At 46.4% G+C, this 13,251-nt stretch overlaps 1 protein-coding gene across 2 annotated transcripts in view; it reads left to right on the forward strand.

Moving 5' to 3' along the window:
• The window catches only part of MAML3 (mastermind like transcriptional coactivator 3), a 306,372-nt gene extending 294,428 nt beyond the window's left edge, over window positions 1-11,944 (forward strand). For both annotated transcript variants that reach the window (XM_088056732.1, XM_088056733.1), the window contains 3 exons: window positions 3,678-3,923; window positions 6,054-6,138; window positions 8,294-11,944. In XM_088056732.1, the coding sequence (XP_087912858.1) occupies window positions 3,678-3,923; window positions 6,054-6,138; window positions 8,294-9,285 (1,323 nt within the window). In that variant the 3' untranslated portion in view covers window positions 9,286-11,944. The remainder of the gene's footprint in view (window positions 1-3,677; window positions 3,924-6,053; window positions 6,139-8,293) is intronic.
• Window positions 11,945-13,251: the final 1,307 nt, after the last annotated feature.

Below are 13,251 nucleotides of genomic sequence, written 5' to 3' on the forward strand. Positions count from 1 at the left end.
TGCTGACCATTTAGAAACAGTGGCTGCTTTTTGGCTCTGTGAACAGGCATTCAATACCTGCTTTTGCCTGCAGGGGCCAAGCTCTTAATTCTGTCCTGGGCTGCTTTAAAAGTGGACAGCTGAGGCTGCAGGGGCAGGAGGGCTCCCTGGAGGCTGAGGCAGGACCAGCCTGGGTTTGAACTCACTCTGTGTCACAGCTGAGAGGCCTTGGCACCATCCTCCCTTTATGTAACCAGCTCTTGGCTTCAACTGTCCCTTGGTGAAGACCCTGCAGCAGAGCTGCAGCACCATTGTTCCCAACAGGAGCACCTGTGACCCTGCTCGAGCCACTGTTAGCAGGAGAGAGCTGTTTGCAGCCTGAGAGCAGCACAGTGGCTTTGAATGGTGTTAAAAAGAGCCAGGGTGAAAAATAAGAAATCCCACTGTACCATTTTCCCAGATACCACAACCTGAGAATGCAATCGGTTTCCCCTTCCAGGGCATCTTGTCACTCTCTTCAGGGACTACCTGCCCACAGGGCACCCCTATACACACATGCCCACATGTACAGATGAGCACAGAACCCTGGGGGAAAGAGCTGGGCAGTCCCCTTTCTGCTGCAGGTCCCTGGGAGATACAGGGTGAGCCAAGCTGTGAGCTTGGGCCACTGGGGAGACAAGCAAGGGTGATATGCAGCTACAGGCTGGGTGCTGATGGGGATGTCTGGAGAGTGAAGCAAGAGGCAGCAGCTACAGTTGGTGGAGAAAGGAAAATACAGAGGCTGGGCAGAGGGTATAGGAAGGAGAAAGGGATAGAAGGGAATGAGGAGGAACAGGAAGTCTAGGGGCAGGAAGGTTCATGGTGCAGTAGGAGGATTAGGGAGCAGTCAGACAGAGCAGGAGCAAAGAGGGTTGTCCAGTGAAGTTTGGATTAGTTTGGGTTTTAAGCTCTGTAAGTGTGGAAGTGCTGCACTTAGCCTGAGTTGCTTGACTTGGTGTTCTGCTCCTGTGGTGAGACTGCATCTGGGTCTGGAGCTGCCATTGTTTGTAAGAGGCAGCCTCATAGAGTCATATTGCTTCCTTCATCCCCAATTCCCTGCCACATAGCCCATTGCCAGGTGTCATTTCCACACACTCCCCTCAGAGGATAACAGCAGCAGTGCCAGGTTGCAGAGCTAAAGCTATGGGAAAGACCTCTGCTCCCAGGTGCTAGGGAGCATTTTACTGCCTGCAGAGACCTTTTGCCTGGGCTGTGCTCTTATTTTCAGGACACACAACCCAGGGCTGTCCTTGTCCCAGTGATCTCAGAAGGGCTTTTCATCATCAGTTGGGAAGAACTTTTGCCAAGGAAAAAAAGGAAAGGAGAAGAAGTGTTCTGGGCAGGAGGGTGATCTAGATGAAGAAGGCCTGACTTTAACAACAAAAGGAAGTTTTTATGATGTACCTCAAAATGACTAAACTGACAACACTGGATCTGTGCACTGATCTTCATGCTTCCTTCAGTTGCTGCACAGTGCATCAGACTCACATCAGCTGTCCTTTCAAAACTTTCTTCCTTTTAAACTCCAGAACTAATTTATAACATAATCCATCAGAGAATGGAGTGCTTTCTGCATGCAGTGAGCATGTCCCTCAGCTACACCCATGTGTGCATTAAGAGCCAGGACACGAGTTCTATAGGAAGTTTTTTTTAAAGCAAATCAATGAGTACTTGCAGCCCCAAAGGCAGCTGTGCACTGAAGCTCGCAGAGGAAGCTCCAAGGGGTGTCACTTCACAGCATGCTCTATAGCTCCTGAGGTTTTTCTCCTTTTTCTTTGCCTTGTAGTGGCTGCAGCAAAGGCTCCATTATTTGGCAGCGTGGCCCTGCTTTTGTCTATAAATGGAAGCAGTTGGCCCATATCCCAGTATAACAGAGGATAGTTCTGTGCATCAGTTATGCAATTGGTAGCTTGATGACCTCATCAGAAGCCAGGGGAGGGCCAGGAGGTGGTAGGAAAAAGCCTTTGCCAGCAGCTCTGCTGAAGGCAGGCAATAAATATGTGTCCCCCTCAAAGCAAAGAAAGCAGGAGCTCAGTGACGGGTGGGTGAAGGCTTTGGTGCAGGAGCAGCAGAGGGATCCTTAGCAATTCCTTGACCCCGCCTTGGGGGAGACCCAGCCACTGCTGCAGCCCTGGCTCTTAGGATGCTGCAGGGATTGTGCTTGATCAGGTTGTAAAGTGCAAAGTGCAATGGGTGATGGGACTGGGGGAGAAGTGGAAAGAGGAACAGGGAGAGAACTTTCAAACCAAGATAGATGTTCAGAGTGGAAAGAACCTTAATATTGGAGAGATGCCTTTCAGCAGAGAACCCTTCAGGGAGCATCTGTGCAAAGTAGAGATGTGGACAGGCTATATTTTGTTATTTCCTCAGGATGGTCCTTGAAAACCTGACCTTCATGCAGAAAGGCTGGTCCTCATTTTCCAAGGTACACTCCAGCACTGAACTTAACCCTTTCCCTGACTGGGTTGGGGTGGGTGCTGCAAGATCATCTTTCTGTATGCCCAGATCACACAGTGACTGACATAACTCAAAAGCCCGGTGAGGCAGATGGATTTGAACCTCACCCTATCAGGTTTTGCACAAAGGATGATAAAGTGATACAGGTCCTTTCCATCAAGTTGGTAGTTTTGAATAAGTACCTGTCTCTATTCATCAGGTACAGAGGTTCTACGGACTCTTAACATCCGAGATAGGGACCGGGCACGCAGTCGCTGGTTTTCCAATACGGCATCGAGGGCGGCGTGGTGCCGGGCCGGGGCCCTAGGGAGCGCTGGCGACGTCGTGAGTCCCGTTTGCCCTGGCCGCGGGACAGCCTCAGGCTGGGCTGGGGTGGTTTGGAAGATCGACTCCCGGGAATGTTCCCCGGAGGCCCCGGGACGTCGCTGGCCCCGCTTGGGCGGGGCGGCGGGTGAGCAGCGCCACCTGCCGGCAGCGGCAGAGCCAGGCGGGCTCCGCAGATCCCCATCCTCATCCTGTCCCGCCGCCGGGACGCGAGTTGGGATTTCCCTCCCGACCTTTCGTCGGTGCTTTTCCCAGCACTAACAGGCAGCAAAATGGATTTGGAACATGAAGGAAAAGTGGGGTGTATTCAGGGAAGGCGTTTGCACTGATTCCTTGCAGTCACACACGGTGGTCCAATGCTGCAGGATGGAAATCTTGAATAAACACATAGTGGAGTTAAATCCTGAGGTTCTGGAGAAGAATTAGTGCTACTAGCTCCCATTATTGTTGTGTGCACCTAACGCCTTGGCTCATCAATCCAGGGGCTATGTTAAATTGCTATTATGAAGAGAAGGAAACAGAAAGGAAGAGAAAATATTCTTGTCTCCTTGAGAAGGGAGAAAAAGTTTAGAAAAACGTGACTCTGAAGCATGAAAATAAATTAGCTCACAAGTTCATTATTTCACTATTAATTAATTATAAAGTGCTCCTGCTTTACATGAGGATCTTTGAATTCCAGGAAAAAAGAGGAACCTATTCCCTGTGGGCAGCAGTCCATGGCTCGGTCACAAGCCATGAGCATCTTTCCAAGGACTCATTTCCCCAAATTCCAGGCTTCACCCACAGACTCTGTGCCTCCTCAGCTTGGTGAGCTGTGATTTCCTGTGCCTGTGGAGTATTCCGTCTTGTAACAAGGCATTCCATCTCTCTTTGCACAGGAGCACCAGGTGGGATTGTCTCAGCCCACGGGGCCCATGCAGCCTTCTGTCCTGGCAGGCTCCAACAGCATAGTCACAGGCACCAGCTCCGGGGGGCCCTTCCTTGGGAGCCAGCCCCAGGCAGCCATCATGAAGCAGATGCTGATCGAGCAGAGAGTGCAGCTCCATGTGATGGAGCAGCAGAAACAGCAGTTTCTCCGAGAGCAGAGGCAGCAACAGCAGCAGCAGCAGATCTTAGCAGAGCAGGTACAGTATCCGTCTGTTTCCAATGCATGCTGGGATGAGCATGAGCGCTACAGACAGCGCAGCACCAGCCCTTCCTTCTAGATTTGGGAATTCTTGCTCTGTGGATCTTCACAAGAAGGTATTTCAGCAATGGTTGTCAAAGAAGAGGCAACTGTATCAGTCCTACCATTTGCTTGACAAATATTACCTGTGTTTCCAGTGGTAGGCTTGATAGTCATATTGGATTTTAGGCACTGGAAAAGGTAGCTCTTAACCTGGCATCTAATGGTGCATTTACTCCAGCAGAAACAGACTCAGCTGCAGTTACAGTCACAGATCCTCTCCCCTACTTCTGATTGTGGTCTTGCACTTGCAAAATCTCTGCACAGCTGCACAGGGATCTGAGACAAAGAATGGGTTAAAAGAAGACTTAGCAAAGAAAAATGTCACTATTTACCCAGACCAATTCCTTAATCTGGTTCATTGAGTGCCACTAGGAGCAATTAGGTGATACAAGGGAGAGACAGCAGCAAGGGGAGAACTAGAGACTGAAGAGGGCGAACACTAAAACCACCTCTGGCAGTGGAATGGTGGAAGAGCTGGACTGGAGCTATCACCTGGCTTCCTGAGCTCCTGTGCTTTGCAATATGGATGTTAAACTACACAGTCTGAATGGTGGTGTGTGCTAAATTCAGCTGTAGTTTTAAAGCAGCCCAAGAGAAAGCTAGTGGAAAGTCACACTGTTGAGTTCCTACAAGATCATACCCAAGTTTAAAGACGCAGCCCCCTAATGTTACTTAGATAATGCTCTAGTAGGTCAGCAGTTGCTTTAAGCTTTGCTTCTCCTCTCTTGCTAAGGAAAAACAGCTTAAGACCATTTGCTTAAATTTGTGTTAGAACACATGCATGCCATGTAACCACAGAAATACAGATTATCTCCCCCCTCCTTTCTCCTGTTGCTCCTGAGAAAGAGAAAAATTTACTCTCAGTGAACAGGAAGGATGATCCTAGAAATATTTAGGATCAAGATGCCTGAACTGATTCAAGCATGAACAAGTGCATGAGAGTGAGGATGAAGTAATGCATCCCATGGATCGGGCCAATTCACATGCATAAAGCCAAGACCCAGTCAGTGACTTGGATGCTGAAGGCAAGCCTAAAAGTGTTAAAAAGCCACCAAGGTGAGGCTGTCAAGTGTGCTGACATACTTTTCAGAGGTGAAAAGTGGTAAAGTCACAGTCCTCAGGCTCCTAGCTTTGGGGTAGTTCGTGCCTAACAGGAGTCCCTCTTTCTTTTTGATAGTGTGTAATACATACTTATGAATGCAGAGATTAGTACTTCCTTCTTTCCTATCTCTGCCATTCTCGTACCTTTGTTACACATCATTGGTTTTGGACACAGTATTTCTACAGCTGCAGATGATGCTGCAAGACATGCCCTTTCAGTAAGTGCTTAGCTGAGTACACCTTAGCATCTGAAAGCTCTGTTTTTATAATCAGCCTTTGGTTCTGTTTTAAAATATTCACAAGTATTCATAGAAAACAACCACAGAGGAGCAATGTGGTCTGGATTAAGGCAGCATTTTGCAGTCACTGCTCCCCAAATATCATTCACTGAAGCACAAAAGGAAATGTGCCTTAGTAATCCATTTCTTTGGCTCAGGAATCTTCCAAGGCTGCAGTGTTTGGGTCAGGATGCAGTAGCCCTTGCAGCTGAGTGTTGTAAGTGCAGACATGGAGTGAAGTCTTGCACCAGGAATACAAACCTCTGGACCTTGGCAGGACTGAGGGAAGGAATGTGTGTGTGGCTATAGTTGCCCTTACACCTAAGCAAGCAAAGTTCATTTACATCCCTCCCTCTCCTTTCTGCCTGAAGACAGTTAAGCTCATGCTGTAGAGCTCAGGATGAAATGGCTGTAAGTAAGGAGCAATGATGTTGGCCCCAGTGCATGTTCCTTTTTGAGCCAAAAAGAGTCTGAGTGCTGAATAGCCCAAGTGCTCTAAGGAGGAGTCTCCAAATGATTCTGCCTGTCTCTCCAAAACACCTCACCAGATAAGAACCACTGCAAGTTCTGCAGGTTTGCCACCAGTCCATTAATTAATTAATCATCTCTTTCTTTTCTGCTTTCTTTCCGTCCTTCATTTTCAGCAGATGCAGCAGCAGTCACATTTGCCTCGGCAGCATCTGCATCAACAGCGAAGTCCATATCCAGTGCAACAGGTCAATCAATTCCAAGGTAAAAGTCAAATTGTTTTTCCTGTTTTGGAGTCATTGCCCTTAAGGTAGCAAATGTGTGAAAGCTTATGCAGTTTGTGACTGCTAGAGTTTAAGCAGTGTGCCAAAAGAAGAATACAAGCTGTTCCCAAAGAGGAATGGCCGAGTTACCATATTGAGTAAAGTTTATGTTTTCCTTTCTGCTTCCTTGAGTGAAAAATGCAAAACTGCTTTTTTTTTGACATTTATTTTGCCTCTTTGACATCCAGACAACATGGATTTATTCATGGATTTATCTTGTTAGCCTCTATTCTTATGAGGTTTTTTTCCTGCTAATATTTCTGACTATCTTGGTTTTGCCCCTCCTTCATTCTCCACTTTATCTAATTCATTGGGCAGAGAATTTCAGAGAGGTCATGCTTATCTGGAGAAGGGACTGATAAATGTCAGGTGTGGAAAACACAGTGAAATATCTGATATGTAAATAGAGATTTTTTAAATTATCTCAAAAAAAGCGCAAGTATTATTTTGATGTGCTCCCAGGTAACTGAAGACTGTAAATACACTCATTTTGGCTTAGGAAATGAAGGTAAGTCAGAGCTTTTTAGGTGCAAAGCATCAGCTGGGTGTCTTCACTATGATTTCTATATAGACATGAAATGAACACATGCTTGTGCTCAAGCACATGATACCATGTAGATGCAATAGAAAACAAGGGAGGCAATTCTGGACATTTCACATTGCCATTTTTCTACTGGCATATATCAGAGTGGCTTCTTCTAATCGCCTCCTCATTTTTATCATTGGCATCATAAGTTCTGTATGAAATTACTTTATTCCCCCAATAATTCATTTCCAAAATCAAGAATTGTGCATGAACAGCCATCCACTGAGATGCACACATACAATCTCTCTGCGTTCATGCTTCTTTGAAACACTGCCTTTGTATGTATTATTTAAAAGAAACAGAGAAGAGAGTTTAGGCTAATCTGACAGAGCAAGGAATTAATTTTCATAAATGAACTAATTTAAATTGTTCAGAATTTTTTTCCTTTTTAGTCACATGAATGTAATCCAGGTCAGTAAGTTATGTGTAAATGAGACCAGAAGATGCCCTAAAACATTGAAATCTGTTGCATTTCTCTTTTAACTACTCCTTCTGATCTCCTGTCCCTTATGCCAAGTACAGTAGTTAACAAAAGTAGTATGTAAACCGAAAGTAGTATGTGAAGCACTTGCTGTCAATAACAGGGACTGTTGTTCTCTTCTCCCCAGGAATGTTCAGGGATGTTGTCTGCCACTGAGGGACAACAAATAGGGACTGATTTAAGAACATTCAGATTATGTTGCACAGTTCTGAACTTTTAAGTAATGATTTTATATTTACACTTGGCATTCAATAACATTTGAGCCTGGAGCAATTGTGGGCCTCATACAGTCTGACCTTCACCTGCCAAGTGTTGTATTTAGTCAGTGACTCAAATTTGAAGAATTCGACCATTCAGTTAGTGACTCAAATCTGAGTGTTGTATTTGGTAGTGACTCAAATCCACAGTGAACCCATGGCATAATCTGAGCTACAGGTAATTGTCTTTATTTAAAGATAGCAAATACAGAAGCACTTCTGGCTTCCCAGAAATCAATAGCTCCTCCCTACCCCTGAAAGTAAGACACAAGCATGGTTATCTGTCACAGTGTGGAACTTAACAAGGCTAGGATTTTCTGGTTTCCCATCACTGGCCTAAGGTGAAGTAAAATGTGCTTGTAGTATTGATTCACTAGCACACTCTCCCTGCTTTAATTGTCCACAAAAACCCAATTTTTCTTTCCATAGAATTACTCAGTAGCAATGCTATAGAAAATCCATTCATTTATGCCTCCTGAGCTATTAAAAAAATTATTTGCCTTCTGAGATTGACCTTTCCATTTTCAAGGATTACTTTTGAAAGACAATGGAGATATTTAAAAGAGAGCTTCAAGTGGTAAACTGCTTTGCTGCTAATTAAGAAGACTGGTGGAAGTTTTCCCATTTGCTTGCTAGAAGTTGAATTAGCTGTAGCTGAGGAAGATAAGTGCTGCTGAGAAAGCTCCTACAGATTCTCTCTTACGCAAAAGTGTGTTAATTAAGATTTATAGGGCTGTGGGCTTTTTCTTACCTTCCTCCCTTTTTGGTGCAGGTTCACCCCAGGATATAGTGGCTGTGAGAAACCAAGTAGCGCTCCAGAGCATGAAAACATCCCGAATGATGGCCCAGAACGTGAGCATGATGGCCATGGGTCCCTCGCAGACCCCAAGCACGCTGCCCACCACTGCGGGCCAGTCGGATATGGGCATGACTCCTTACAGCAATGCCTCTTCCGGCCAGCCAGGAATGTACAGCATGAGCACAGGGATGAGCCAAATGTTGCAGCACCCAAACCAAAGTGGCATGAACATGGCACACAGCGCAGGCCAGGGAATGAGGCAGCCTGCCTCTGGACAAGCAGTGGGAATAGTTGGCAATTTTGGTCAGAACATGCTGGTAAACTCTGCTCTTCCCCAGCATCAGCAGCAGATGAAAGGACCTGTGGGCCAGGTCTTGCCAAGACCACAAGGACCACGACTTCAAAACCTGATGGGGACTGTCCCTCAAGGAGGACAAAACTGGCAGCAGCGAGGCTTGCAAGGCATACCTGGAAGGACTAGTGGTGAAATGGGGCCCTTCAACAATGGTACCACATATGCGATGCCGTCTGGGCAGCCACAACTGTCCAAGCAGCACTTCCCACAGGGGCTCAATCAGACAGTTGTGGACACAAGTGGGACAGTGAGAGCCCTGAACCCAGCACTGGGGAGACAGTTACTGCAACCACTACCTGGGCAACAGGCAGCCAGCCAGGCCAGGCCGGTGGTGATGCCAGCAATAAGCCAAGGGGTCCCTGCCATGTCAGGCTTCAGTCAGCCCCCAACGCAGCAAATGCCAGGTGGTACCTTTGCTCAGAGCGGCCAAGGTCAGGCCTATGAGAGGAATCCCACTCAGGACATATCTTATAACTACAGTAATGGAGGAGCAGGGGCGTCATTCTCCAGTTTGGCAGAGGGCACAGACCTTGTAGAGTCCATTATTAAGAGTAGACCAGGGGACGAGTGGATTCAAGAACTTGATGAGTTGTTTGGAAACCCCCAGTGAATGGGATTGTATAGTCTGGAACTTTGGTTACGTTTTGTTACAACGTACATTTGAACAAGCAAAGAGGGAGTCAGATGTTCTCCCCATGCCTGGATTGTTGGGTTTTGTTTGTGTTGGTTTGGGGTTATTTTGTTTCCTTTTGTTTATAATTGTGCAAACCAAGCTGATCTGTAGCCAACTTTGGAAGATTCAGGGAACCATGAAACATCAGCATCCCAAAACTGTCACCAAGTAATCTTTGTCGCATGGCAGCGCCCACTCTATGTGTGTGTGAGGCAGAATGGGGAAACTGTAAAAGCCAGCTCTTGCATCTGGCTGGGAAAATTTGTTCTCTCCCCACTTAAAAAAAAGGCTTCATTACACAGTGGTGTGGGGTGGGCCCAGTATCTCCCACCTTACATGACTGTGCACATTGCAGCTTCCAGGGAAGCAGATGGAAGAGCTGGGGGCAAAGCCTACAGATATCCAAGGGCGATTGCACAGGCCCTGGTCAGAAAAGGGCTTAACCCCGGGGGCAAGCAGGTCTCAGAGAGCCATGGCCAGGCTGGTGGGGATGGCTATGGACTGTCCTAAGTGAATGCACAACACTCACATGACAAACCTAACCAATCACAGGGAGGTCACTGTTTTCACTGCAGAGTGATAAACCCCACTACAAGCATAGAACATAAATTTGGCAGTGTTGTGAAGGCAGATTATGTGACTGCTGCTGGATACAGCCTAGTGATGGGTTAACTTAATGAACTGAATAGTCCCCTTGGGACTTGAAATAGTGCTTCCCAAGTCAGAGCACTTGGTATGGTCCAGCTGCCTGGGGTGTTGAAGGACTGAGGGGTACCAAGAGACATTAGCAGAGCTCCTCAGCTGGTCCCTCCCTCTCCTTCCTCCTCAGGATGTTCTCAATTTACTCCCTTCCCTCCTGTTCTTTCAGTGTAAAGCAAGCTGAGCTAGCTGCACTTTTTTTCAGGCAAGCCACAAAGGGCCAGGCAGGAGAGGAGAAAATAGGCATGAGAAAACATACAGTGAGGGTTTGGCACACAGGAAGACTTTCTCCTCCCCTCTAGAAAAGTGCAGGTTTGACAGGTAGTATTACCTCAGGGTGTCTGGACTCTCAATGTGATGTGTTCAGTTTTAAACAGATGTTTGATCTAATCTCTAAACCAAGTTTGCTGGAATAAAATTCACTGCAGTATTTAAAGAACAGCAGTCAGTGAAGAACTACTGTAAAGAACATTAATGAGTGGGTAAAATAATTGATGTTACAAACATGGGATCTGCCCAAATAAGGTTTTAGACAATAGGGATGTATCACTCTCTCCACTGTTCGGACCAGTGCTGAGCAGCCCTGTCATGAAGTTGTGATAGATCTCACACAACACTGAATTCTCCAGCCATTCTGTGTACAGCAGGGCCCCCAAACTGCAGTTCAAGGCTATTTTCTGGAACCTATTAACTCTATTTAGAGTTTTCTGCTGAGAGCTGCCTATCAGGTTATATAGTTGTGCATATAAAAAATGTTAACATGACCCACAGTCCAGAGCTTTAGCACCCTCTTGGCCTAGTGCTGGCCTCTGTGAGCCATGAGTTGTATTCTGCAGCAGTGTACTAGTGCCAGTCCCAGTTCCCTAGCTCCTGATCACCTCCTTTTGTGCTGCTCTCTCTGGGCCCAGGGATGCCAAATGCTGAGCCCCTGAATTCCATGGAGGCTGAGGGCCTTGGGACCTGGCAGTTTCACATCAGCCTTTCCCTGTGGAGCACAGGCATGCATCACATTAAAGAGGGAGAGCAAATGAGTCTGGAACCGTCTCAGTGCTCCACTGAAGCTCCCTTTTGAGCAATTTCCCTTGCTGGGCTTGCCTAGTGGCAGGAATTACCTGTTTCAAATGCTGCAATGCAGCAGGGCAACCTGCATTTTTAATATGCTCAAGATGAGCCATCAATCCAGCCTGCCCTGACAGCTACATTTTTTAAAATGGCTTTAATCACATCTCTTTTAGCTGACCCTTTTTAAAAATCAGCACAAGGGCAAATTCCAGCTCCTGCTGAGGATGATGAGCATGGTTAGCATGCCTGCTGCTTCAGTAGAAGCCGGGTTGAGCCCTAATTCAGTGAAAGGGAGCACCAGCCTGGTGTTTCTGGTTCATTCTGTGGGTCAGCATCTCTTGGTCAGAATAGAAGGGATAGGCAAACATTAGGAGAAGCAGTACCCTGAAGGGACCAGGTGCTGTGGCTCTGTGTGTGTCAGCATGAGCACGGGGCACACACCTGTGTGACAGAGTTGTGACAGGGTGAGGAGGCAGCCACCCTGCTAGGCAGGGGACAGTGCTGGGGACAGCACAGCACCTGTGCCTTGGGTGAGAGCAGCCTCTCCACACAGAGGTGGGAAAGGGGAACATAGAAACACAAATCCATCGCACAGCAGCCAATGCAAGCCAGTGTGCAACAGGGAAATACAGGCCTTGGTGATAAATGGCCATGAAGACAAGTCTCTGTTGTCTTTATAAAGCTTCCTCCAAATACTCCATGCTGGGATCAAGTACTAGAGAAGAGTTTATTAGATTTGGGTTGATTGGGGTTTTTTTCTTACTATGGTGCTGATGTATATGTGATGTTTAAAAAAAAAAGTCATTTGTAAATATGTTTTTACAATTCTACAGATATCACTGGGTCTACTATCTGTAAAATATATGCATATATATATGCATATATATATATATATATATACACTCTATTTGTTTAAAATAGAGTATTTTTATTTCATTCCTTGACGCATCCTTACTGCAGTGGTATTGCACTTCAAATGGCATCCAATTACTAATTTGTACTGTATCCCTGACAGCAACTTGCTCCATTTTATTCAGATTCTTCTAGTTTTCTGGTTTTACTTTGTACATTAACCATTGCTTATTTCCTTTTAAGACCTGTACAGAATCTGAAAACATAGAAAAATACCTGATGTTAACACACCACTTTTAAAGAAAAAGAAACAAAACAAGAACAAACAAACAAAACAAAAGAAACCCAAATAAAAGATTATTATATGAGTCATATACCTGGTGTATACGGATCATGTCTTGCCCCAGTCTTGTGCCTCAGTGAGCAGTCTTCCATGGAGGGGAGGGAAGTGCATGCAGGCAGGTCTGAATCAGCCCTGGATTTTCTGTATGGCTGTATCAGAGCACCTGGTGGAGTTACAGGTGTTAGACCTCAGCAGTAACAGGTTGGATAAGGCCCATCCCTGGATGACCCTCTTGCTTCAGCAGGTTCAGCAGCTAGTGAATCTCTGCATCCCAGGCAGCCCCAGCAGGTGTCTCTGTGCAGCAGAGCCCAGACTGCTGTGATGAGCTGCTGGATGGGATGTGCTTCACCACCTTCTGCCATGGTGCCCCTTTCTCCAGCAAGGTGCACTACCAAAGCTTCCTGTGCTCTGAGGAGCAGCCTGTGCTCAGACATATGCTACAGGGAAGTTGGTCTGTAATTTGGTCTGCTAGACGTGGCAGATCCAACCTTTTGCATTAATTCTGTGCTGGGAGCAAAAACAGGGAGTAGGGAGGTGCTTTCAGGGGAGGAGACAACGTGGAAAAGAGGTGGGGGAGAAGAAGGGAAATGTGTAGCTGGACATAGAAGTTGGAGAAAATAGGAAAACAGGAGAAAGGTAAAGACACATACCACTACAACAGTGTGAGAGTTGGGCTGTCAGAAGCCTTTTGGAATGTGCACATAGATCTGTTGGACATGCATGGCAGGGGAGGGGAGGGGAGACCAAAGCACTAAAACAGGTAAGCTTGGAATCATTTCAGAGGCAAAGAAAGACCTATTTGAATGAGTAGGTGACCTTTGGACCTCCTCTAATCTGTATTTCAAGTCTGTTACATAGTTTAGAGCTTTGTCTTGGTTTTGGTTCTGGCAGCAGTGCTTCCTGCTGTCTGTGTGTCCACGCTTGAAGGAAAGGTGTCTGCTAAGGAA

Source organism: Pseudopodoces humilis, chromosome 6, assembly GCF_049639895.1.
Source record: "Pseudopodoces humilis isolate 2021_Gansu_Grassland_sample_001 chromosome 6, ASM4963989v1, whole genome shotgun sequence".
NCBI classification, from domain to species: Eukaryota; Metazoa; Chordata; class Aves; order Passeriformes; family Paridae; genus Pseudopodoces; species Pseudopodoces humilis.